The sequence below is a fragment of the Actinia tenebrosa genome, unplaced genomic scaffold (assembly GCF_029948245.1).
Source record: "Actinia tenebrosa isolate PJP-AT-01 unplaced genomic scaffold, QUT_ActTen_1.0 PGA_scaffold11__36_contigs__length_13525064, whole genome shotgun sequence".
Taxonomy (NCBI): Eukaryota; Metazoa; Cnidaria; class Anthozoa; order Actiniaria; family Actiniidae; genus Actinia; species Actinia tenebrosa.
Genome location: NW_028292571.1, coordinates 9262821 through 9289165, shown reverse-complemented (window position 1 = coordinate 9289165; position 26345 = coordinate 9262821). Strand labels below are relative to the sequence as shown.

General features: G+C 34.0%; 2 protein-coding genes across 3 annotated transcripts; both read left to right on the top strand.

Moving 5' to 3' along the window:
- Positions 1-1116: 1116 nt before the first annotated feature.
- Positions 1117-25375, top strand: LOC116299164 (EGF-like repeat and discoidin I-like domain-containing protein 3). Of its 2 annotated transcripts, none has more exons than XM_031707796.2 (5): positions 1117-1512; positions 3061-3169; positions 3487-3680; positions 3879-4131; positions 24992-25375. In XM_031707796.2, the coding sequence occupies exons 1-4, from the start codon at positions 1177-1179 to the stop codon at positions 4128-4130; spliced, it is 891 nt and encodes a 296-aa protein (XP_031563656.2). In that variant the 5' UTR covers positions 1117-1176; the 3' UTR covers position 4131; positions 24992-25375. The 2 variants fall into 2 exon arrangements, with proteins under 2 accessions (XP_031563656.2, XP_088883865.1); XM_089027739.1 differs by lacking the exon at positions 24992-25375 and adding an exon at positions 11372-11588.
- Positions 19192-24927, top strand: LOC148912489 (lactadherin-like). The gene is made up of 4 exons (XM_089027740.1): positions 19192-19566; positions 21890-21998; positions 22720-22913; positions 23921-24927. Exons 1-4 carry the CDS (start codon positions 19435-19437, stop codon positions 24170-24172), a joined length of 687 nt encoding a protein of 228 aa, XP_088883866.1. The 5' UTR covers positions 19192-19434; the 3' UTR covers positions 24173-24927.
- Positions 25376-26345: the final 970 nt, after the last annotated feature.

The following is a 26345-nucleotide window of genomic DNA, read 5'->3' as shown; positions in this document are numbered from 1 at the left end:
TTTAATGTGCCATGGCTGTCTAGGCAGATAAAAGAATTGATACATACTAGTGATAAATTAAAACGTATATTAATTACAGGAAGTTTGAAGAAGAAAAACAAAAAAACAAAAAACAAAAAACAAAAAACAAAAAACAAAAAACAAAAAACAAAAAACAAAAAACAAAAAACAAAAAACAAAACAAAACAAAAACAAACAAAAAAACAAAATAGAAAAATTAAAAAATAAAAAAAAGCAAAAAAAAAACAAAACAAAACAAAAAAAAAACAACAACAACAACAAAAACAAAACAAAAACAAAAAAAAATCAAAAAAATCAGATTTCTTGATAGGAAAATGCTAGATGACAAAAACTTTATTATTTTCCCTCAGCTAATAAATAAATTTCCTCATAAATATACTCAAAGAGAATACTTGTTCAAATTATAATTAGTAAACACGCTATACGTATGGCTTAAACAGAGTTCGTTAAGCTGAGCCCTGGAAGCTGATCGTTTTAGAAATTGATAATTAACTACATACGATCTCGTTGGAAGGAGATGTTTCTTGAGATATTGAATAAACATGCTCCTGTCCAACATAAAAGATCGAGATCTTTTAATGTGCCATGGCTGTCTAGGCAGATAAAAGAATTGATACATACTAGAGATAAATTAAAACGTATATTAATTACAGGAAGTTTGAAGAAGAAAAACAAAAAAACAAAAAACAAAAAACAAAAAAACAAAAACAAAACAAAACAAAACAAAACAAAACAAAACAAAATAGAAAAATAAAAAATAAAAAAAAATAAAAATAATAATAAAATAAAAAACAACAACAACAAAAAAAAAAAAAACAAACAAAAAAAACAAAAAAAACAAAAAAAAAACAAAAAATCAGATTTCTTGATAGGAAAATGCTAGATGACAAAAAGTTTATTATTTTCCCTCAGCTAATAAATAAATTTCCTCATAAATATACTCAAAGAGAATACTTGTTCAAATTATAATTAGTAAACACACTATACGTATGGCTTAAACAGAGTTCGTTAAAAATTTATTCTGTTAAATTATTCACAAACAGATTTTCTTATAAGTTAATGAAACTTTCTTTAATTCTAGTAAGAGCAAGACGCACCCTTCAAGTTCTGTTCTTCTGCTTCGAAGGAATTATTAACTAAAGAATCAAAAAACCAATGGCTCTTGAAAGTCAAATCGCGTTTTTGAGTCTTTTGGTCTCATTCTTTATTCGCTTCTGCGAAAGTGGATGTTCTGAAGGACCGTATTTTGATAAACTTCCATTCAGGAAGTTTGAGTTGGGAAATGTAACCCAAACGATTTTCGTTGAAGATGAAATTGACTGCTTCATTACTTGCTCACGTTTGCCAGAGTGTCTGTCAATGAACATCGCTGACCAAAAGAAGCAAGGTGGTTTGTTGGAATGCATTCTTCTAAGAGAGTTAGCAATGCCTTCTTCCGGGCTCTTAATGCTATCTCAGATCTATCATTACCATTTGCGACGCTTCGCAGAGGTGAGTTCGTTTTGATGCTAATACTTTTTATATTTTGATATAAATTCATTAATATGAATTCATTATACCTTTTATTTGATAAACTTTAGAATAAGACCTGAAGGAATATCTCCCCTTTAACCGCCACTTGGTTGCATGGGTGAGTTAGTAAAGAGGGTCAGACCAACACTCAAGGTCTTAAAATAACTAAGAAGAAGGTGGCTACCTTTGCATTCAAATGGTTATATTAGTATGTCTTCTTAGGATAAGGACGTTAAACCGGTAGATCCCGAGTGTCTTCACTCAGTGATAACCTGTTTACAAGGGATTGTTGTCTGGAACAATGGTTTGATCTCGGAGGTGTGCTAAAAACCTCAATCGTGGTTGTAAACTGCTTGGCAGTCAATATTCGCTGTAATAGGAAGCTGTTTCTGCGATGGCCAGTCGCATGCGACTAATGAGACCTAAAACGATCACAAAAGGAAAATTGAGTTTTGGTGGACGTCAATCTAAAGGGTTTCTTAAACATTACTAAGGATTAGGACTCCGAATTTCAAACGCTTAACTGCAAAGCTATCGGTATTGACTTATCTGATCTTGAAGAAACTCAAACCATAGTCAAAGCGATACCTTTGCTTTAGCGTTAAAACTGTTGCACGTAAAACTAAGACTTTTTTTTGTCAATTTCAGTTGTTTCCTAACTATAAATTATTTCATAATATTTTCTTCTTTCCTTTCAAATCTAACGTTTTTTTGTTTTTTTTTTTTTTTTTTTGCATTTTTTTTTTTTTGCATTTTTTTCACTTACTTTCTTTTCTTTTTTCCTTTTTTTTTTTTTTTCGTTTTTTCGTTTAAATAATAGAAGCCTTTATCAGCCTACGAATAATAAACGAGTAAAACAAACAATATCAAACAGTGACCGTATCCATTAATTCTACTTGAATTCTTCATCATTTTTTGTCATTATTCTCTACTTAACGATATTGGAATTAAAGTGTTTTTACCCTAATAATTTAATGATACCAGCTTAAATTACAGCAGCTTAATTACTTTACTAAGATAAAAGGTATTTGATGAACTTTTATCATCTTTCTGGCCTGGTGCATGATGGGAGGAAGAAGCGATAAATTCTACAGAACATCTGTTCACCACATATTAAATGTTCATGATTAATGATAGAATTTAGTGAAAACGAAACTATTTAACTACGCTAAAGAGAAAAATTCATTATTGAAAAAACATTTTGCAAAGAAAGAATTATTATCATAACTATAATGACAAAAAGGTAAATTATACACCATGAAAAGATGAAAAAACTTACTGAAGTTTCGGATGATAATACTCTTGGGCATCAACCAACTGCTTTGGGAAACAAAACTTTTTACGATCGAGATGTATGACATCTCATCTCATCTCATCTCATCTCATCTCATCTCATCTCATCTCATCTCATCTCATCTCATCTCATCTCATCTCATCTCATCTCATCTCTTTTTTACATAATATTTTAATGACAATTATTTAGAGTTAGGAATGCCAAACCACTAGACTAAATATTATTTTCTACAGGGTATGTGTGCCACCCCGAGATGCAAGAATGGCGGGGTTTGCATAACGCTGGTAAACGACTATCGCTGCCACTGCGGACAAAGATTCGCTGGCAAAAAATGCGAAAACCGTAAGTTATGAAAGTATTCCTTGTGCATGGCTTTATTCATAGGGTCTATATAATGCTGGTTATTATGACTTCAGTGACTGAGTGTAAAGAAGTATTCCTTGGGCATGGCTTTATTCATAGGGTCTATATAATGCTGGATAATATGACTTCAATGACTGAGTATAGAAAGAAGTATTGCTTGTGCAATATTTTATAAATAGAGTCAAGTCATAAGACTGCTTTGCACCTAGATCGGAAAGCTCGGAAACAAATAAAATGAAATGTAAAAAGAAAATATCATTCAATGTTTTCAATTATTCGTATTTCTTTTTATGCAGTTGCTTGCAATACTAGTTCTGCGCTTGGAATGGAAGACGGTACAATTCCTGACCAACAGCTTACAGCCTCAACCACTTATGATGGCAGGTTCCTACCAGCCTATGGAAGACTTTACATTAAGCGTAGACCATGGGCCCCCAAGAAGCATGATGCCAATCCGTGGTTTCAAGTGGATCTTGGCATCGTTGCCAAGGTAGTAATAATAATAATAATAATAATAATAATAATAATAATAATAATAATAATAATAATAATAATGATGATGATGATGATAATAATAATAATAATGATAATAATGATGATAATAATATTATTATTAATAATGATAAATTAATGATAATGAGAGGGTGACAAATTAGTTGAAACTAAAAAACTTGTATTCGTCAAACAGGTGACAGGGGTTGCAACCCAAGGGAGCCCATTGCGTGACGAATGGATGACAAGCTACGGCCTGCAGTATATTGTAGATAGCAGCACGTATGAAGACTACGAGAAAGGGAAGAACTTCACAGGAAACAGTGACAGGAACACTGTTGTTAAGAACGATGTGAATCCTGCTATCATTGCGAGGTTCATCAGGATACGACCAAAGACATGGTTCAGACATTGCACGATAAGGGTGGAGTTATATGGCTGTAAATAAGGTAAGGCAACACGGAAGGGGTAATCAAAGGCAGAAGTAAGTTAATAGAAAAAGAATATATATATCGATCTCCAATGTCGACAGGCAAACACTATCCGTCAGGTGCTATCAACTAGAGACTATTTGGCCACTTTAGAAACCAGCGAAGGACTGGTATACAGAAGGAATTGATAATTAATCTTATTAAACATTATTATATATTTTCGTTTCACTCCGTGGAGTGCAGACGTGTTTTCTCGGCTCTCCAACTTAAAGATTTCTCTAATTCTTTATCTTGCTTTAGCTTTCATATCAAGATGATTAACTGACTTTGACTTTAGTCTATGTATGACAAATTATAAATTTTAAAGAGAATATACGTATCAAGCGAAAGAATGGCTGAGTGTAACGACATGAGAGATGAGAGATGTTCTCAATGCCTTCTTGAAATCCACCTAATTCAAGTCAATCATAAAAAATGTAGTCGAGGAGGCTGTTCAGAAAGCTACTGGATCACTTCTGAGAAAAATGTCTATGTTAGAAACACAGCTTGCTGAGGCGAAATCTCATGCTAACGATAATGAACAATACGTCGGGAAATACAACCTGAGATTTGTAGGATTAAACGAGGAGGATGATGAGGACTGTCGAGAGAAAGTAATATCACTATGCAAAGATACTCTCGATATTGATGATATTGATGTTAAAGAAATTGATCGAGCCCATCGCGTCGGTCCTAAAAAATCAGACAAGGCAAGGCCAATAATTGTAAAGTTTAAGTCTTACGACACGAAAATAATGATTTCTAAGAGGAAAAGTGCATTGAAAGGATCTCAAATATACATAAACGAAGACCTGACTAAAGAGAATGCTAAACTTTTCAACTTTATACGAAAGAATTGTAATGCAACCGTGAAGTCGATGTGGGTAACAGACGGAAAGATTCTGGTCAAGAAGAATAATGATGGAAAAAACACTGCGCGTTCGTAAGTTTGACGATCTATACACGTTTGAGCTATATTCAGCCCCTGAATTTGTTTTTTTAATTTTTTATAACGTTGTTGACAGCGGAGTCTAAATAACGTCTAAATATCTCGTCATTATAGACTATCACTACTCGTAAGTAATGTTATTAAGTTTTGAACTTTACTTATCACTATATTCACTACTATTATTTTATAGTAATCTTTTCGCTATAGTATTACTTATTATTTGTACTATAAATGCTTTCGAGATCATATTCATCATTACTCGAAATTAATGTTATTAAGTATTGAACTTAACTTATCGCTATATCTAATACTTTTTTCTTATAGTAATTTTTTTCGTTGTAGCAATATTTATCATATGCACTATATATGTTCTTGAGGGCAGTTTTTGTCCGAAGTTTAATCTTAATTATATTTTTCTGTTGCTGTGCGGAGTCATGACTATGTTTTAGATGAGGGTTGACATTTCTTTGTATCGAGCGGCTATCGGACTTTTCAATAATTCTTCATTATTTCTTATTTCTAAAGGTTTTTCTGTTATAATAATAATAAAGTTTATTTATATAGCGCTCATATCCATGAGCATGTCCAATTCGCTTTACAACAGGAATATATGCATAAATTATATATATGTATTTACAATATTTACAATGCTACGTATTTAAAATATTAATAAGTAAATCTAATTATAAAAGGAAAAACTTATCTTAAAAGCCTAAAGGCAATATGCATAAAAGCAGGAAATGAATCAAACAAAAGAGATCTAAATATATTTCCTATTATTAAGGAATAAAGTAAATAAATAAGTTTAAGCTTACTTTTAAAGGAAGCAACAGTAGTACAAGAGCGAATCTCAAAAGGGAGCCTATTCCATAATCTGGGAGCAGCAAAGGAAAATGACCTGAAACCATACGTAGTACGCCTAGCTTTAGGTTCAACCAGAAGTTTGTTGGAGATAGATCGGAGAGCATAAGAAGAAGAACGATAGCACAGAAGATCAGACAGATATGTTGGGGCAAGGCCATGTAAGGCCTAGTAGGTCAGCAACAGCATCTTGAAAATTACTCTGTAGTATACTGGCAACCAGTGCAGGTCAACCAACACAGGAGTGATGTGGTCAAATTTCCTGGTGAAGGTGACAACACGAGCAGCAGAGTTCTGAATGCGTTGCAGCCTCTCCACGACATATTTAGGAAGTCCATAAAGTAGAGCATTACAGTAGTCTAGTTTAGAAGAAATAAGAGCATGGATAACCGACTGAGCAGCATGAGAGGTTAAGTATTTCCTGATAGTTGACAGATTCCTCAAATGAAAGTAAGATGATTTACAGATATTGTTAACTTGGAGCTCCCCGGTCATACATTGGTCAAAAACAACTCCAAGATTAACGGCTGACATACAAGGGACAATGGTGTCGCCACAGACAAGAATTTCCCTCAAGGAAGGACGATCTCGAAATCTAGAGTGGATGCACATAAGTTCAGTCTTATTATGGTTTAACTTTAAGCCATTGGAAAGCATCCACCTAGAGATGTCGGTTAGACATTCCTCTAACGATTGTCTAGATTGCACAAGTTTGTCATTGCCCTTAAAAGATATATAGAGCTGAGAATCATCAGCATAGAAATGATAGTTAAAATTGTGTCGCTTAACAATGTCAGCCAGTGGAGAGGTGTAAAGCAAGTAAAGAATAGGGCCCTGTACGGAGCCTTGCGGAACTCCAACATCGAGATTAACAAGGCAGGATGAGCAGTCATTGATATCAACAAATTGCTTCCTGTTAGAAAGGTAGGATCTAAACCAGCTTAACACAACATCACCAATTCCAAACCGATAAGCAAGTCTATCAAGTAGAGTATCATGAACAACTGTGTCAAAGGCAGCTGACATATCAAGGAAAATAAGAATAACACAGTTGCCAGCATCAACTGATTGAAGAATGTCGTTATAGACACACACCAAAGCAGTCTCAGTGCTGTGCATAGCTTTATAAGCCGACTGGAATGAATCGTGAAGATTATGGTCCATTAGATAACTGTTTAACTGAGATGCAATGTTATGGTGTTCTCTTTGCTTACATGCAAGCTTACTATTATCATGGCTATTTTTGTATTACTTCTGTTAGCCGGCGATATTGAAATGAATCCCGGCCCTGTATTGCATAATTTATATTATTTAGTTATATTAATACAAGGAGTCTCAATGTCCAGGAAAAATTTGATGAAAATTCATCATTTATCGTGGACAAAAAAGTCAGTGTATTTGCAATTTCGGAAACCTGGTTGAATGATAAGATATCCGACGATTCTCTAAATATTACCGGTTATCATTCCATCTTTAGAAAAGACCGTGTTAATTCAAGAGGCGGGGGTGTGGCATTGTATGTTGAAGAATCGTTAATAGTAAGTAGGCGGGACGATCTTATTTGCGATGGTATAGAATTGTTGTGGGTTGAGATAAAATTGCGCAAGATTAACTTACTTTGCGGAGTGTGTTATAGACCTCCAGGGAATTCGACTGTAGACACCTCATTGTTTTTCACGAGCTTTCAAAAGACATGTTTGGAATTTTTCTGGAGTTAACATTCTAGAACTAAATAAAGAATTAAAAGAGATAGCTTTGGATTCGATCACTGAAAATATAACGCATATTGATGACATGTATGAATCACGGTTTAGTCAAGTGAACAATATTATTTGTAAGTTTATACATAGTAATACAGTAACTATTCGTCGACGTGATAAGCCATGGTTCACCTCCAAGATCCGCGCAGCAATTCGTAAACGCGACAGGTTATTAAAAAAGTTCATTAAACAAAAAACAAATACTGCTTGGGAAAACTACAAAGCGCAAAGAAACATCACCACAAGCCTGATCCGTAAGGCTAAAAACGATTATTATATCAAATTAAACAAATAGTTGTCAGGCACTTTCATTGCTTCTAAGAAATGGTGGGGTTGTGCCAAATCTGTATACAAGAAAAAAAATTGCACATCAATCCCAGCTCTCCGAGAAGCGGTTGAATTTATAGTGGATTCGTGTAAAAAAGCTAGTTTGTTTAATGACTTTTTCATAAATCAAAGTAAAATTGACGACTTGAAACAAGATCTACATTCTCTTCCTCCTGCGCAATTTTCGTCTCAATCTTTATCTAATATAGAGACGACCGCTACTGAAATATTGAATCTGATGCAGAAAGTGGATACCTCCAAAGCGTGCGGGCATGATAATCTCAGTAACAAAATAATTAAAATTTGTTGTGAAGGTGTTGCTGAATCTTTTTCAGCCATATGTAATACTAGTCTTAGACGTGGTGAGTTTATTAGCGAGTGGAAAAAAGCTAATTTTATTCCGTTATTAAAAAAATGGGATCGTCAGTCGAAAGAATACTATCGATCCGTTTCATTACTTGATTCGTTATCTACAATTATCGAGAAAGTAGTGTTCATTAGACTATACAACTTTTCTGGAGAATATTAGTTTTTTTAACGTCCACCAGTCTGGCGTTAGACCAGGCGACGGTACAGTTTAACAACTGACTTTGATTATACATCGTATTTACGAGGCTTTAGAAAAAGGTAAAGAGGTTAGAATGGTATTTCTGGACTTAAGTCTAATTTTAAGGTCTAATTTTCAAACTCCAAAGCATAGGTATTAGAGACCCGTTATTGAGTTGGTTCCGCTGTTATCTCTCAAATAGACTAGACAGCAGTGTGTTGTGATTGTAGGACAATTTTCTAACTGGTCTAATATATACGCAGGAGTACCACAAGGGTCCGTACTAGGACCTTTGTTTTTTTTTTTTGATTTACATAAATGATATCTGTGTGGATGTACAATCGCAGTGCTTTCTCTATGCGGATGATACTTCACTGTTTGATATTGTAGGCAACCCTCTACGATCGTCATGTAAGCTAGATAATGATCTAAAGGTTATAAGTCAATGGTGTGATAAGTGGTCAATGAAAATGACTATTACTAAATGTGAATCGATGACGTTCACAGTAAAGCATAGTAAAATAGCACACCCAATACTTTGTTTCAATGATGCCCCTATTCGCGAAGTTAACTCTCATACACATCTTGGTTTAACTTCTGTCAGACAACCTTTCTTGGAAATAACACATCATGGCCATTCATGAAAAGGCTAGTAAAGCCCTAAACATATTTAAGGGTCTCAAATATAAATTGAATCGTTCAACCTTAATTCTTCTGTATAAAAGCTTAATTCTTCCTTTGATGGAACATGGTGACACTATGTGGGATGGTTGTAGTGAAGAAGATAGTAAGATCCTAGAAGATGTACAATATGAATGTGCTCGGATAGTACCTGGTGCAATAAAGGGAACTGGTAAAGTGAACCTGTTAAATGAACTATGTTGGGAAGATCTGAAAGTTAGAAGAAAAGTGCACAAACTAGTTCTTTTTTATAAAATGTTGAACCATTTAACTCCACCATATCTCTTTAATTTGCTTCCTTTGAAAAAAGAGTCAAAGGTCTCGGTATAGTTTAGGGTTCAACGAGAACTTCTCATTAATTCAAACGAGAACCGCCCGTTATAAAAGATATTTTTTGCCTTCTGTAATTCCAATTTGGAACGAATTAGACAACGATATTTGTATCTCAAATTCGTTAAATGTATTTAAAAGAAAAGTTCGATCTCACGACTGTAAAGAATATAATCAACTTTTAAATACATCTCTAAGTAGGCAGGCCTCTATACTGCATACGCGACTGCATCTTCGACAGTCTGCTTTGAATTCATATCTGTTTAAAATTGCATGTTACAAGCCCTCTCCACTTTGTGAATGTAATGATGCGGGTTCATTTGAATCAGCTTGTCATTATTTCTTACACTGCTCTCGATATGCAGCTCATCGTACAGCCCTTTTGTCAGTTTCCGCACAGCTTTTTGTAAACGATAACACCGATAAACAAAAGGTTTATTACTTTTTGAACGGATGTCCCAATTTAACTGTTTCTAATAATCTTAAATTGTTTCTAGAAGTGCAAAAATATATTATCGATACAAAAAGCTTTACGAAAGATTAATTATACATTAATATAAGAAAAAATTCTTTATAATCTCACTACTATATTGCTATAGCATAATTCACAATTTATATTATTGTTTATAACTTGTAATTATTGCAACTTTGTTTAACTTTACCTGTATTCTAAATAATTTGTTAGCATAGTTTTTTTTTTTTTTTCCCCCTTTTTTTTTTTTTTTTTGGTTTTGTTTTGTTTTTGTTAGTTTTTCTTCTTTTTGTGTGTGTTTGTGTGTGTGTTTGTACTCCACATCCAAATGTGTAAATCCTTTATTAAGTGAACTCCCTAGATGAGCTCGAATGAGAGCTCTTGGAGTAAAATTAAAGAATTTATATGTTTAAACAAATTAAAAAAAAATGTTTTAATACGAAAAAAGAGCACATCAAAATTAACAGGTCTCTGCAGTTTGGCTTCGATTGGCTCAGTAACAGCTAAATTATAAGCAATAAAAAACATCAAACCTTTTAAAGAAATGTATTTTTGCTATCTAGGGACTGGAGTCCCCAGTAACCATACTTTCTTTTGTAATTTTTGAGATGTTTGGGAGTTTGCTACAGAAAAGGTAAAATCTTGAAACTCCAGCAATTTACTAATTTCGATGTACTCTTTCTTATTATGGTGTTTATTTCTTAACTAGATTAATTATAAAAACTCGTTCCCAGTCCTCAACTCGTTTCTAAAGTGGACAATTATATTGCTTGCTATCAATCAGCTGAATGGATCTCGTGAATCTTATTGCCCCCCTACGATGACAGGCAAACACTGTCCGTCATGTGTTATCAACCAAAGACTTTTCTATTGCTTGGTATTAATCAATAAATAGCGCAGCGCAGCCGTGACGTCATAAAAACGAAGACAAATGCGAAATTCGGACAAACAAACAAACAGATAATTTTCACAGCCGATCGCAGTTGATCTTAGCTTACATGGGTTATTATTGTAACTTTAAGTAAAAATAATATAATCGATTCGTATAATTCTCGTAGCTGTTAAACAGAATGCAATGTTTGTCCGAATCTTTAAGCTATTTTTAGAATCAGCGCGCTGCGCTATTAATGCCATGGATCTCGTGATTAAGACCGTTCAATGATATCCATCATCAAAAGATCGAAAGAATTGGTTTATTTTGACCCACACATTGGAAATTAATGTAAAACAAAAAACAGAAAATATATTTCTTACTGCCTGATTTTTACTATTGCTATCCTTTATCTCCACAGATAATTTGATCCTCGATCGTTGCCTGTTCAATTATTAAAAAAACAAGAAGCACACTTTTTACTGATCCAACAGACACTCGTAATCACTCAGCACGTTAAATATTACCTCAGATCATACAAGTTGTCAATAGAATTTATGCTTATGTAATTTATAAAGCACCATGGCTATGTGAGCTACTCTAAAATGAGAAAGAAAATAAAGTATAATCAGTATGTATGTATGTGTTTATTACATCTTATAAGATATAAAGCCTAGCATTCCGACATGAAACACTCTCTTTAGACGAGGAAAAGGCAAAATACTTCGGAAGGAAAAATATTAGAATTATTCAACAGGAAACCTTTCTTTAACCGACGCTTTTCATACCAAACAGTCTATTTCTACCGAACAATAAACACATCAAGATGGCGTCTATTGACGGGTTTTTTAATTCACGACTTTGAGGGGCACTTTATATAAAAACAATTGCTCGTTATCTTTTATTGTACATGTGTTCATGCAAAGTGCTCCTCAAATTTGATGCAAGTGAGCCAAATCAAAATGCTTTATGAGTTGTGGAAGAAACCAGTAATTTCCGTCCATTTCAAAGGGTTTGTATTGTTGAATATCTGCGTGCAGCTCGCAGTTACCGAGGTTACGTGTTTATAAAAATTCTAGTAAGTGTTAATGGCTTCAAGGAAAAAAACCTTTTTCAAGATTGAGAAAAAGCTTTTTCAGGTTGTGAAGTTTAGTGTGCCAACACCTTAAGAGAGGATGTCAGCAAAAAACGACCAAAATCAAATTTTGCCGGCAACAGCCGAAAAATCGAATTCGTTCATATTTTGGTATTTGGAAGACCTTGAGGCAATAAAAACCGTGGTATACCTCAGTTGCCGAAATATCACTTTATTTCCGAGAAAAACGAGAAAAACGAATTCGTGCATAATTGACCCTCTGAGAGAGTCAAAATATACTTCAACTTTGGGGGTCTCGCGTGCCTTTGCAATAATATCTACAGGCTCAATCTTGGGAAATCATTTGGAATAGTGTTTTAACATTAAAAAAATGGAATTTCACGGTCTTCGAATAAATTCATAGTGGCGAAAAATATTTATTTACCAGGGTACTTTGACTCCGCGTCAAGAATGAGGAATTTTCAAAAAATTATTTCTCCGTTTTCTAAATAAAATAAAATGTTGATATCAAGAAATTGAAAAGCGAAAATAATGTTCTCTAATCTAGGGTGAGGGCATTTTTTGGGGTTTTTGTTCTGCGACGAGAAATAAAATTCTAAAGTTACAGAAATTTTGAAGAACTCAGACGGTCGGCCAAATCAAAGCAATTGACAAATTTGCATAATTCTTTGGATTTTTAAATCTAAATTTAGCAAAATATCATAAAATATCATCAGCATACAAGTTCAATGTAATATAATAACAAATACAGCAAGAATTTTGTTTTTAAATTTGATTTTACCTAGAATTTAACAACAATTTATGCCCGGGAACTTCTGTTTACAAATTATTTAGTGACTGAGCGGCAGGGCTGAAATGTGTAACGCGACAAATTTAGTTTTTGCAATTTCAAAATAAAGTCTTTTTCTTTTCAATTTCAGAGAAATAAAAGTATTTATTTGTTTGTTTGTCTTTTTAATTTTTCAAGAGAAATTGAAAAATGATTACCCCCGTTTCAATGACTTTTTTCGAGTGAGAATTTGAATACAACACAAAAACTAAGTTCATCGGATACTTCGATAGATGACTGACACATGAAATTAGATTGCCGCAATTCTTTTGTATAATTAACGCCGCAAACAACATCCATTCTTCAGTCATTATCGCTTTTATTCACGTTATGATTTACAAAATTTTATTACCATGGAAGTTTGTTGCTCCTTTAAATCGATTATTGGTGGATTATGTGGTTATAGCCAAAAAGACAGGAAGCAAGATGCTCTCGTTGTTCCTTTGATTTCATGCACTAAGGATATAGCTCGACACAAGACTTTGTTTGGTTTCTCTGGATTTGAAAGTGAATTCGATTTGATTCTTGGTCGCGCAGGACGGTTTAGACACCCAAACGATATAAAGGCTTGGACAATATGTCCCCATCATCGATCCATACTTGGGTTCTAGTACTAGATGCAGAGTTCCCGCATCGATCTCAAATCATGTTCAATCAAAATCAAAGTGGCCAAAGAGCGACAAGGGCATTGGAAAACACGAGTCGGAATTGATATTCAAGAAAACAGGAGCTTCTATTCCATCTGGATCAGGTAACGTTTTTGCATGCTTATGATTTCTTCTCAAAACGTATGTTTCTATATCAATCCCGTTAGTAGTATTTTAAGTCGTAGTGTGCATTGTTTGGCAGGTACCTGCGTGAGTTGCAGAAAAAAAAAGAGAGATAGCCAGTAATATTGACACACAGAAATGTAGAAGTTCGTTTGTAGAAGAGGAATGCATTGACGCGGAAACAGAGACCATTGAAAAACTGAAGCATTTGAAAATAGAGGTAGGTTCAGTGATGGTCTGCCAATCTAAGCCTTTATTTAAAAAAGTGCTGAAATAATCCATTCATCCTTCCATCCTTCTTATTTCATTTATTGTATATCCATCCAATCCCATTCCATCCATTCTTCTATATCTTCCATATCACTTTTTTGTTCCATCCATTCTTGTATATCCCATCTATTCCACTCCCTTCATCACATTATCCATCCATTTCAGGCATCCAGCCAGTCATCCATACATCCATCCCTTCATCCAACCGTCAATCTCAGGTCCGCAGCAAGGCCAGCAGGAAGGCCCACAGGAAGGCCCACAGCTTAGGAATATGGGAGGGGGAGGGGGAGGGGGGTGGGTGTGAGGCAAAACCATAAACCGGAAGACCATAATATACTCGCCTAACTATACTCTAGCCAAGTCAACAAGCATGATTTCCAAAAGCTGCACCTACGTACAGGTATTGATTTATTTACATTTTTATTCGCGTACCATTTCAACGTTACCTACTTCGACCTTATATATCTCATCTTGGCCTCGTATGTTGCTTTTTAAAAAAAGAAGCTGGGAGGGGGGGGGGGGGGGGGGGGGGGAGGGGGCGGGGCGGGGGCGGGGGGGCCTTGCTATGGGCCTGAATCTATCCCATTCCATTCATCCCATTCCAGTCTATTCATCCATCCACTTAAAAAATATAAAGATTTATATTTCTTTTCCTGGTTTTTGGAAGAGAGGAATAAAGAGCAAAACGAAGAAGAAGAAAAAGAAGAAAAAGAAGTTCTTTAAACAGCCATTACCTTCAAGTCCAACAAATATTTCAATGTCTTCTACGTGGACAAATACGCCAGTGAGTCAATATCACGAAGAGGACTTTTCTAATGTAACTGTTGATGGTTCTTTTCTTTTCGATTCGTCACCAAGAGATGTTAGTCCTGTCCGCTTTGTGCTAACAGCCCCATGGGACGAAGCATCTGAACGCTCGAGACGTTATTACAAAAGAAAAGGAAAACAAGTGGTTGCTTCATACTTAGAGGAAATTGCTCCTGGACAATCCGACAAGATCTTTGATTCTTTAGCAAAATCTAATCTTAAACATGGCGATACTACTTTTGATTTTTCATTGATGGAAGCCCTTTGTGAATGTTACAATAATGCCAATCATTGGAGCACTAGAAGACAGATCCTCTCGCTTATAACAGATAAAGTAAGCTTCAATGATTTAAAGAGATGGATACCCGGCATATCGATGTACCGCTTCAAAATAGCGCGGCATCATCGTTTACTTCATGGTAGAGGATTCTGTTTTCTCTCCCGTAAAGCATAAACGCATGTATATAAACCCGAGAAACTGGAGCATTTTTGACATTCATGACGAGCTCTCACATAGTTCAAGATTTACCTTTCGGAGAAAGAGTACTCAAGTTGTCGTCAGGCTGTGAGCTAAAAGTTCTAAATGTGGTTCGAACTCTCATACCGGAACAAATAATAGGTCAATACCAAAGTTACTGCTCGGAAACAGGTTTTGACCCAGTAAGCCGTAGCACATTGCTCAGGATCCTCAGTGCCTGCTCTGCGTCTGTCCGCAAATCCCTTCAAGGGCTAGACTATTTTTCAGCAAATGGAGCCCAGTCCTTTGATGATCTAGAAGACGTAGTGGAGACACTTGGGGATAGTTATGGAAAGGGACTAACGTGGGCGAACATGACTAATGAAAAGCTAAAACAAGCGAAACGATACCTTAAAAGCGATTATAAGGTAAAACTGAATTAACACCACAATAAACACAAGCAAACTGACAAGACACAAAAACAAAAAAAGGAAAACAAGAAATTAATGCATTTTCCTCCTCTTGACGGCTATCTTTTTATTTTATTTTAGGTACATGTTTCAAATAACTCGATGGTTGCCGATCACTGCAGAGTGTTCGCTCTCAGTTCTCCTGACGACCCCTGCTTCGAAAAGTGTTGTGATCACGAGCATAATCTAAAATGTGATAGATGCAGCATCTTCCCTAGTGCTCTGGAAGAAATACGTCCAGCCATTAAAAGCGTTGACTACTCATTAGAAGAAAGAGAAGAGATGGAGTATACCATAGATCAATCCGCTCAAAATATCGATGCGTGGAAAGCTCACCTTCTTCGAACCATCAACCAGGATACCGCAAAACATGAAATATTGAAAAATCTGAATGATCAATCAGTGGTTCTTGTGTCTGATTGGGCCATGAAATTCGTACCGCGAAAGTTTCGCGAAAGCCAAAGAGATTGGTTTGGAAAGCGCGGGATTTCCTGGCACCTTACAGTTGCTGTAACGAAACCAAAGGATAATGACATAAACATGTTGACTTTTGTTCATGTTTTTGAAAAATGTACTCAGGATAGTCCCACAGTTTTGGCTATTTTCGATGATGTCCTCCAGCAACTCAAGAGTATTTTGTCAAGTGTAAAGTTTGTCTACTTGAAACAAGATAACGCTGGATGCTATCATTCGGCACCAACTATGCTTGCTATAAAGCACATTGCTACGAAACACGGAATCTGCCTTTCGCGGATCGACTTTTCGGATCCACAAGGAGGGAAAGGCGCATATGATCAAAAGGTCGCGAACATCAAAAATCACATGAAAAGATATTAGGACTCAGGCCATGATATCGAAACAGCCAAGCAAATGAAGCAAGCATTTGACAAAAGTCAAAAATGCTGATGGCTCTCGCATGTTCAGGAAATAGGATCTTCTCTCTTCTCAGCAAATTTCAAATTTTTTTCTCGCTTAGCAAAAATATGTAATGGGAGGAAATAATGGAGAAATTGTGGACAGAGATGTGCAAGAATTGAACTGACGGATGAAGTGATGAATGCAATTACACTTCAACACCCAATGATGTATCACACTTACGACATCTGCAAAATGTCTTCACAATCAAAACTTCCAAGATTCTCTATTACCATGCTGAAAGAGATTTGTACTGCTTTCGAACTTGATATATCCCGTATCACAGTAAATCGCAAAATGCCGTACATCGATATTCTCAATGAACTTGTCAGGCAATGTAGTTGTGCAAGCAGTACATAAAACTGTAGTCCAGTCCTGTAGCAGGTTTATTTCGAAAGCAGATAAATACGTAATTATTCCGCGCTTTAGAAATGTGAATCAATTAATCGGTTAACTATGATATATGCTTGGTTGAATCAGATTTCTGTGATTGCTGTATTTATACATACAAATACAGCAATATGTAGAGACTTTAACTAAAATAATTATAAATCGAATTTTTTTCTAGTAAACTCGATAAGAGTATTGCTTGAAAAAATATAGACCGATGATAGTGACAAAATTGCTGCGAACGTCAATTTTTTTCCGATTGATAAAACAACGGTTAAAGTCTGTTGTGGTGGATTATTCAACTCAGAACTTGTCTGAGATCTAGGACTGGGACTATGCGTTTAGGATTATGATCACAAGCAATCCGATTTAAACGGTTTGATTGGCGTCGATCTCTTATTCTTATCTCAGATTCTCACTCGAAAAAAGTCATTGAAACGGGGGTAATCATTTTTCGATTTCTCTTGAAAAAAATTAAAAAGACAAACAAACAAATAAATACTTTTATTTCTCTGAAATTAAAAAGAAAAAGACTTTATTTTGAAATTGCAAAAACTAAATTTGTCGCGTTACACATTTCAGCCCTGCCGCTCAGTCACTAAATAATTGTAAACAGAAGTTCCCGGGCATAAATTGTTGTTAAATTCTAGGTAAAATCAAATTTAAAAACAAAATTCTTGCTGTATTTGTTATTGTATTACATTGAACTTGTATGCTGATGATATTTTATGATATTTTGCCAAATTTAGATTTAAAAATCCAAAGAATTATGCAAATTTGTCAATTGCTTTGATTTGGCCGACCGTCTGAGTTCTTCAAAATTTCTGTAACTTTAGAATTTTATTTCTCGTCGCAGAACAAAAACCCCCAAAAAATGCCCTCACCCACGATTAGAACATTATTTTCGCTTATCAATTTCTTAATATCAACATTTTATTTTATTTAGAAAACGGAGAAATAATTTTTTGAAAATTCCTCATTCTTGACGCGGAGTCAAAGTACCCTGGTAAATAAATGTTTTTTTCGCCACTATGAATTTATTCGAAGACCGTGAAATTCCATTTTTTTAAATGTTAAAACACTATTCCAAATAATTTCCCAAGATTGAGCCTGTAGATATTATTGCAAAGGCACGCGAGACCCCCAAAGTTGAAATATATTTTGACTCTCTCAGAGGGTCAATTATGCACGAATTCGTTTTTCTCGTTTTTCTCGGAAATAAAGCGATATTTCGGCAAATGAAGTATACCACGGTTTTTATCGCCTCAAGGTCTTCCAAATACCAAAAAATGAACGAATTCGATTTTTGCTGACATCCTCTCTTAAAAGCCTGAAAATCGTAAAGTCTCTTCTTTATCACGACTACCTGATGTGAAAGCCTAAAATCTACTTCTATGGGGTAAGTTATCATCGATTACTGAGAACAGCTAGTATACACTTATTTCAATAAAGTTAGTCACCTGAAAAGCTACAAAGCTGAGACCTGCAAGGATTATGGGTCGATACATTTTACTTGTTTCAACTGCTTTAATAACTATTGAGGGATTTCAGATTTTTTACCAGTTACAGAGTCACCTCTTTTGAGCATCATCGAGCTGCAGTTTGTATTAAAAAAGCTTTGTATATATATATATATATGCTTTTTTGATATGAAACGTTTCCCATGATGCTCACTGATCTCATCTTTCTAGGTTTTTGGTGACTAACTTTATTGAAATAAGTGTATATTTTTTATTCCTAAAAGGATAAACTGACTTTGTATATATTGAAATTAAGGATAAGCTCTTTCAATGCTAGGCTGGTCTATTTAGTTTTTTTTTGTATAAAAAGAAAACCGCTGCTATCGCCCACTGTGATCTTCAACACAAATAAAGACCATCGCTTCAGGGAAGTATTTTTATCAAGATACTTAGTGAAAATATAGAATATTTTGCCTGAAATTGCTGAGAGGAAGCTTGAAAAGAAGCAAAACAAAACAGATTTCTTGATAGGAAAATGCTAGATGACAAAAAGTTTATTATTTCCCCCCAGCTAATATATAGATTTCCTCATAAATGTACTGGAAGAGAATGCTTATTCAAATCATAATTAGTAAACACGCTATACGTATGGCTTAAATAGAGTTCGTTAAAAATTCATTCTGTTAAATCATTCATAAACAGATTTCCTAATAAATTAATGAAACTTCATTTCAATTCTAGTTAGATCAAGTTGCACATTTCAAGTTCTGTGTTTCAGCTTGGAAGGAATCATTCGCTAAAGAATTACAAAACCAATGGCTTTTGAAAGTCAAATCACATTTTTGAGTCTTTTGGTCTCATTCTTTATTCGCTTCTGCGAAAGTGGATGTTCTGAAGCATTGTATTTTGATAAACTTCCATTCAGGAAGTTTGAGTTGGGAAATGTAATCCAAACGATTTTTCGTTGAAGATGAAATTGACTGCATCATTACTTGCTCACGTTTGCCAGAATGTTTGTCAATGAACATCGCTGACCAAAAGAAGCAAGATGGTTTGTTGGAATGCATTCTTCTAAGAGAGTTAGCAATGCCTTCTTCAGGGCTCATAATGCTATCTCAGATCTATCATTACTACTTTCGCCGCTTCGGAGAGGTGAGTTCGTTTTGATGCAAATACTTTTTATATTTTGATATAAATTCATCAATATGAATTCATTATATTTTTTTTCCTAAAACATATCTATGGATTCCGACTCCGAATTTCAAAAGCTTAACTGCAAAGCTATAGGTATTGATTCATCTGATATTGAAGAAACTTGCAACATAGTCATAGCAATAGTTTTGCTGTTAAGCGTTTGAAATTCGGAGCCGGAAAACTGTGACATCTTTGAGAAAATATATCCAGAGCAAGAAATTCACAGCGACAAGAAACATGAGATAAAGAAGAAGAACTTTATTTGTACCCATTATTACATTATTTTCTAATTTGGTACATTGTTATATATTAGACAGATTGAGGGGTACCAACTTCCAAAAATAACTAGAAAGCTAAAAATGCTTGGAAGTCGGTTTACTTATTCTTAATTGAAATTCATTACATTTAGGATCGGGATTTCTGCTATTTACAATTATAATAATCAGCGTAATAACACAACGTATAAACACATTGAAAAAAATGGAAAAAGTGACAAAAAAGAGATAAAAACTATACAAATACACACGCAGCACACAAGAGCATCATCAGTCTTTACAGTATATTTAAGTTAATTTGTAAAAGTATTAAAACTTGATCTTAATATTTAGAAATTAAATCAATTTTCAGCTTTTTCTTAAATTGATAAAGAGACAATTTCTTAAATGATTCATCAATAGAATTCCAGATTTTAGATCCTTGAAATCGTATGTTAAATATTCCATAATTAGTTCTAGCCTTGGGTAAATAAAAAGACTTTTTTGTTGCTGTTCTTGTGTTATATCCATGCACCTTATCAATAGTAGTAAAAAATGATTCAAAGCTACAGGGTAATAACTTGTTAATATATTTGTACACGAAAGTTGATATTTTGAAAATTACAAGATCAAAGATTTTAATGAAATTTAATTGTTTAAATATAGGGCTTGAATGCTCATCAAATGAAGAAAATGTAATAATACGCACGACTTTCTTTTGTAATAAATACAAAGGTTTTAATGGGGTTTGATAGGTATTTCTCCATGCTATTATACCAAACATTAAGAAAGGGTAAATTAAAGCATAATACAAATTATTCAAAATCCTATAATTCACATAGTAGCGAAGTTTTGATAATAGACCAATACTGCGTTTGATTTTTTTGGCAATATGTTCTACTTGTGGTTTCCAACTTAGATTTAAGTCAATGTAAATTCCTTAATATTTAATTTTATTTAATTTAATATTTGTTTGCTTAATAAGGTCAACGGTTTTTGCACATGTTTACATGAGTATTCACGCAAGTCGTCCTGGGTGTAAAAACCAAAGGAAACGTTAGAAATCCTTTTGGTTGACGTCCAGCCAAACTCAATTTTTCGTTTGTGATGAAGGTGTTGTTGGTCACTTGTGACTGGGAATCGCTTTAAAGTTGTCCGTTAAAACTGTTTCATGTCAACAACTAAGACTTTTTTGTTGTTTCCTTACTATAAGTTATTTCCAAATTTTTTCTTTTTTCCTTTCAAATCTACCGTTGTTTTGCATTTTTTTCATTTACTTTCTTTGGTTTTTTCTTTTTTTTTTTTTTTTTTTGCATTTTTTTTTTTTTTTTTTTGCATTTCATATCATCGGGTTTTCAGCTCTGCATCGTTTGAATGTTGAGGGAACACGAGAGGATGTTGAGGGAACACGAGAGGAGCGTAGGAAACCTGTTTTTAATTTGTTTCATAAATTGACAAACGCGCGAAAAGATCGAAAAAAAGCAAAGCATAAGTAAATTCTCCCTACGTACTGACCAATGAGCGCGCGCGATAGATTAAAATCTGACAGCTGCAATACTCGCGCGCGCTAAAATGACGATAGCGTGTTTTGATGCTCTCATCAAACACGGTTTTCGACCAATCATAGCGCGCGTAGTATCCCAACTATTTTATAACAACCAATCAAACAACCAATATCAAACACCGACCATTTCCATTAATCCTTCTTGAATTCTTCAGGATTTTTTTGTCACTATTTTCTACTTAACGATATTGGAAGGTGTTTTTTCCACTAATAATTTAATGATACCACCTTAAATTACTGCAGCTTAATTACTTTACTTCGAGAAAAGTCTTTTGATGAAGTCTTTTCATCTTTCTGGCCTGGTGCATTATGTGAGGAAGAAGCGATAAATTTTACAGAACATCTGTTCACCACAGATTAAATTTTCACGATTAATAATAGAATTTAGTGAAAACATATCTTCTCCTATCATTAACTTGGTGTAAGGAATGCTAAACCATCAAACTAAATATCATTTTTATAGGGTATGTGTGCCATCTCCAGATGCAAGAATGGCGGTGTTTGCATAACGCTGGTAAACGACTATCGATGTCACTGCAGACAAAGATTCGCTGGCAAAGAATGCGAAAACCGTAAGTTATGAAAGAATCCCTCTTACTTGGCTTTATTCATAAGGCCTATATAATGTTGGTTATTATGACTGCAATGGCTGAGTGTAAAGAAGTATTCCTTGTGCATGGCTTTATTCATAGGGTCGATATAATGCTGGTTATTATGACTGCAATAACTGAGTGTAAAGAAGTATTCCTTGTGCATGGCTTTATTCATAAGGCCTATATAATGCTGGTTATTATGACTGCAATAACTGAGTGTAAGGAAGTATTCCTTGTGCATGGCTTTATTCATAGGGTCGATATAATGCTGGTTATTATGACTGCAATAACTGAGTATAAAGAAGTATTCCTTGAGCATGGCTTTATTCATAGGTTCTATATAGTGCCGACTATTATGACTGCAATGGCTGAGTGTAAAGAAGTATTCCTTGTGCATGGCTTTATTCATAGGGTCGATATAATGCTGGTTATTATGACTGCAATGACTGAGTATAAAGAAGTATTCCTTGAGCATGGCTTTATTCATAGGGTCTATATATAATGCTGACTATTATGACTTCAATATCTGAGTATATAGAAAGAGGTATTTCGTGCAAGATTTTATAAATATAGTCAAGTCATAAGAAACTGCTTTGCACCAAGATCCGAAAACTCGGAAACAAATAAAATTGTATGTAAAAAGCAAAAACAAAACAATATTATGCAATGTTTTCAATTATTCGTATTTATTTTTATGTAGTTGCCTGCAATACTAGTTCTGCACTTGGAATGGAAGACCGTACAATCCCTGACCAACAGCTGTCAGTCTCGTCCATTTTCTCAGGCTTTTACCGAACAGACTATGGAAGACTTAACTTTAAAAGTGGATCATGGGCATCCAAGACTCTTGATGTCAATCAGTGGTTTCAAGTCGATCTTGGCACCCTTGCCAAGGTAATAATGATAGTAATAATAATAATAATAATAATAATAATAATATTAATAATAAATAATAATAATAATAGTAATAGTAATAATGATAATAATGATAGTAATAATGATAATAATGATAATAATAATAATAATAATAATATAATAACAATAATAATAATAATATTAAAAATAAATAATAATAATAATAATAGTAATAATAATAATAATAGTAATAATAATAGTAATAATAATATAAATAACTTTATTGACAATAATAATTAACTAACAATTCATTATAATATGAGACGTGATAAGAATATTGCTATAATTATAAAACAAAAAAGAAAAGATTATGAATATAAAATAACAAATCTATGTAATATATACTTATTTATCTATGAAAACATATTTGTAAAATAAATTAATAGCTCAAAACACGAGTCCAGCTCTTCACACTGATATAATACTATATTAAAACTATACATTTATTATTAAAATCTAAATATTTCTAAATTTCCGCTACATTGGCGTTAAGATTAAAGTCATAGTAATAATAATAATAATAATAATAATAATAATAATAATATTAAAAATAAATAAATAATAATAGTAATAATAATAATGATAATGATGATGATTATATAATATATATATGATAATAATATTCTTATCAGGTACGATAAAATTATCGATTTGACGATGAATATTACGGGTAGTCAACATTTTGTAATGACACAATATTCTTGTTATGTGTTAATCATTTCATTTTGACCTGACGATGGTTTTATGAGGACACCGAAACGTTGTCTCATTACAAAATGTTACTACCCGTAATATTCATCGTCAAATCAATGATAATAATAGTAATAATAATAATACTAATAATACTAATAATACTAATAATAATAATGATAACAATAATGGTATTACTAATAATGATAAATTAATGATAATGATATAAAGATAATGTTGATATGAAAGGGTAAAACATTGCTTGGAACTAAAAAAATATCGTTGTCCTCAAACAGGTGACAGGGGTTGCAACCCAAGGAAACCCATTTCTTGATGAATGGGTGACAAGCTACGGCCTGCAGTATAGTGTAGGTAGCAGCACGTATGAAGACTACGAAAAAGGGAAGATCTTCTCAGGAAGCAGCGACAGGAACACTGTTGTTAAGAACAATGTGAATCCTGCTATCACTGCGAGGTACATCAGGATACGACCAAAGACATGGAATAACCATATCACGATGAGGGTGGAGTTATATGGGTGTAAATAAGGCGAGGCAATATGGAAGGGGTAATTAAATATTATATATATACAATATATTATTGATCTCCAATTTCGACACTAAACACTGTACGTCATGTGCTATCAACTAGAGACTATTGGTCACTTTAGAAACCAGCGAAGGACTGGTATATAGAAGGAATTGATCATTAATCTTATTAATTAAAAGATTATTTTAAGACGAAAAAAGAGAACATCATTAAAATTAACAGGTCTCTGCAGTTTGCCATCGATTGGCTAAGTAACAGCTAAATTATAAGCAATCAAAAACATCAAACATTTAAAAGGAATGTATGTTTGGTATCTAGGGGCAAGCGTCCCCAGTAACCATACTTTCCTTTGTCATTTTTGAGATGTTTGGGAGTTTGCTACACAAAAGGTATGAAATTAACCCAACATCTTGAAACTCCAGACATTTCCTAATTTTAATGTACTCTTTATTGTTATGGTGTTTATTTTTACGAGGTTATTCATAAAAACTCGTCCCAGTCCTTAGAAAGTTTCTAAATTGGATAATTATATTGCTTGCTATCAATCAGCTGAATGGACCTCGTGAATCTTATTGCCTTCCTACAATGACAGGCAAACACTGTCCGTGCTATCAACCAGAGACTATTCTATTGCTTGGTATTAATCAATAAATTAATGTCATGGATCTCATTACGGCCGTTGAATGATTTCCATCGCTCAAAAGATCTAAAGAATTGGTTTATTTTGACCCACACATTGGAAATTAATGTAAAACAAAAAACAGAAAATATATTTCTTACTGCCTGATTTTTACTATTGCTATCCTTTATCTCCACAGATAATTTGATCCTCGATCGTTGCCTGTTCAATTATTAAAAACAAGAAGCACACTTTTTACTGATCCAACAGACACTTGTAATCACAGCCAATTATTGCCGTGGAATATTTGGCAAATTTGTTATTATATAGAAAGCTAGATTGCAAGCGCCATGACACTTTTTAAGGGTAGTACCGGCGATCGCTCGTCCCAGTCTATATCCCCATTCACGGTCATTCCCCATTCTCCACTCGCTTTTTTAGTAACGTGCTATTTCCAAACCTCCTTCGTGCTAGTAATTTTATTTGTTTTGTCCTCACGAATTCTTAATGAGTTTGAGAAGTTAATTGTGTATTCGTTACTTTACCGTTGGTATTTGTGAATACAGTCAATTCAAAAAATGTTGTCGTCAACCAACTCAAGCCTACGCGACTGGACCGAAAAGAACTCTAGGTAGCAATCATTGAAGCCGAGTTGACTCCATAATTTTATCTGACTAGCTATGCCTGGTTTACAGCACGAACCTTCGTAGGCGAGCGGGAAATGTTGAAGGAGACGTTTTTTAAATACCACATATATTCGAAATTGTGAACTGAATCATAACTACTTTGTTTTTCTTTTCCTAAACCCAAAGACATGCATTTGACGGATTGTTTCTCGCCATTATTATCTTATTACTAGCGGGAACAATCAATTCAGAACGAATATTTAACCGCTTCAGTGATTTTTACCCATATTCCTTTCGGTCCAGTCGCGTAGGCTTGAGCCGGTCGACGACAACGTTTTTTTGAATTGACTGTATTTAGACACTGATTCGAGGGTAACCCTGAGTAAATGAGTCTGTAATCGAGGAACATCGCCATTATTTGGAACTCGAAAAAAGTGTGTCATCTGCTTCTGCATCGTCAAATAATGGTTTGCTCGTGGTATTTCGCTCAACATCTCCCAATAACCTTTTTTTTTTTTTTTTTTTTTTTTCTTTTTTGATAGTAATAATAATAATAAAGATGAAACTTTATTTTGATGCTTTTTGTTTTACAATTGCAAATCTCGCTGGTAACTAGGTAATTTGCAATCGGCTACTTGAATTAAAGAGGATAAATTCAGTTTTACATGAAAGTCTTATAGCTAAAGATATGTAATTGGATACATACAAGAAGATTTCCCCAGTCTTTGTTTCGTTTATAAAAAATTGAAATATGTGGATCTTATGGCAATGTTGATTATTTTTCTTATTATATACATCTTATGTTTTTTCTCGTACCGTAGCCGGTCGAACATTCTAAAAACGTTGAGCTTTCCGCAAAGAAAACTCCAACGGAACTAATCGAGAGATTTACAAACTTAACAGATTTAAAATTACTACTTAATTTCC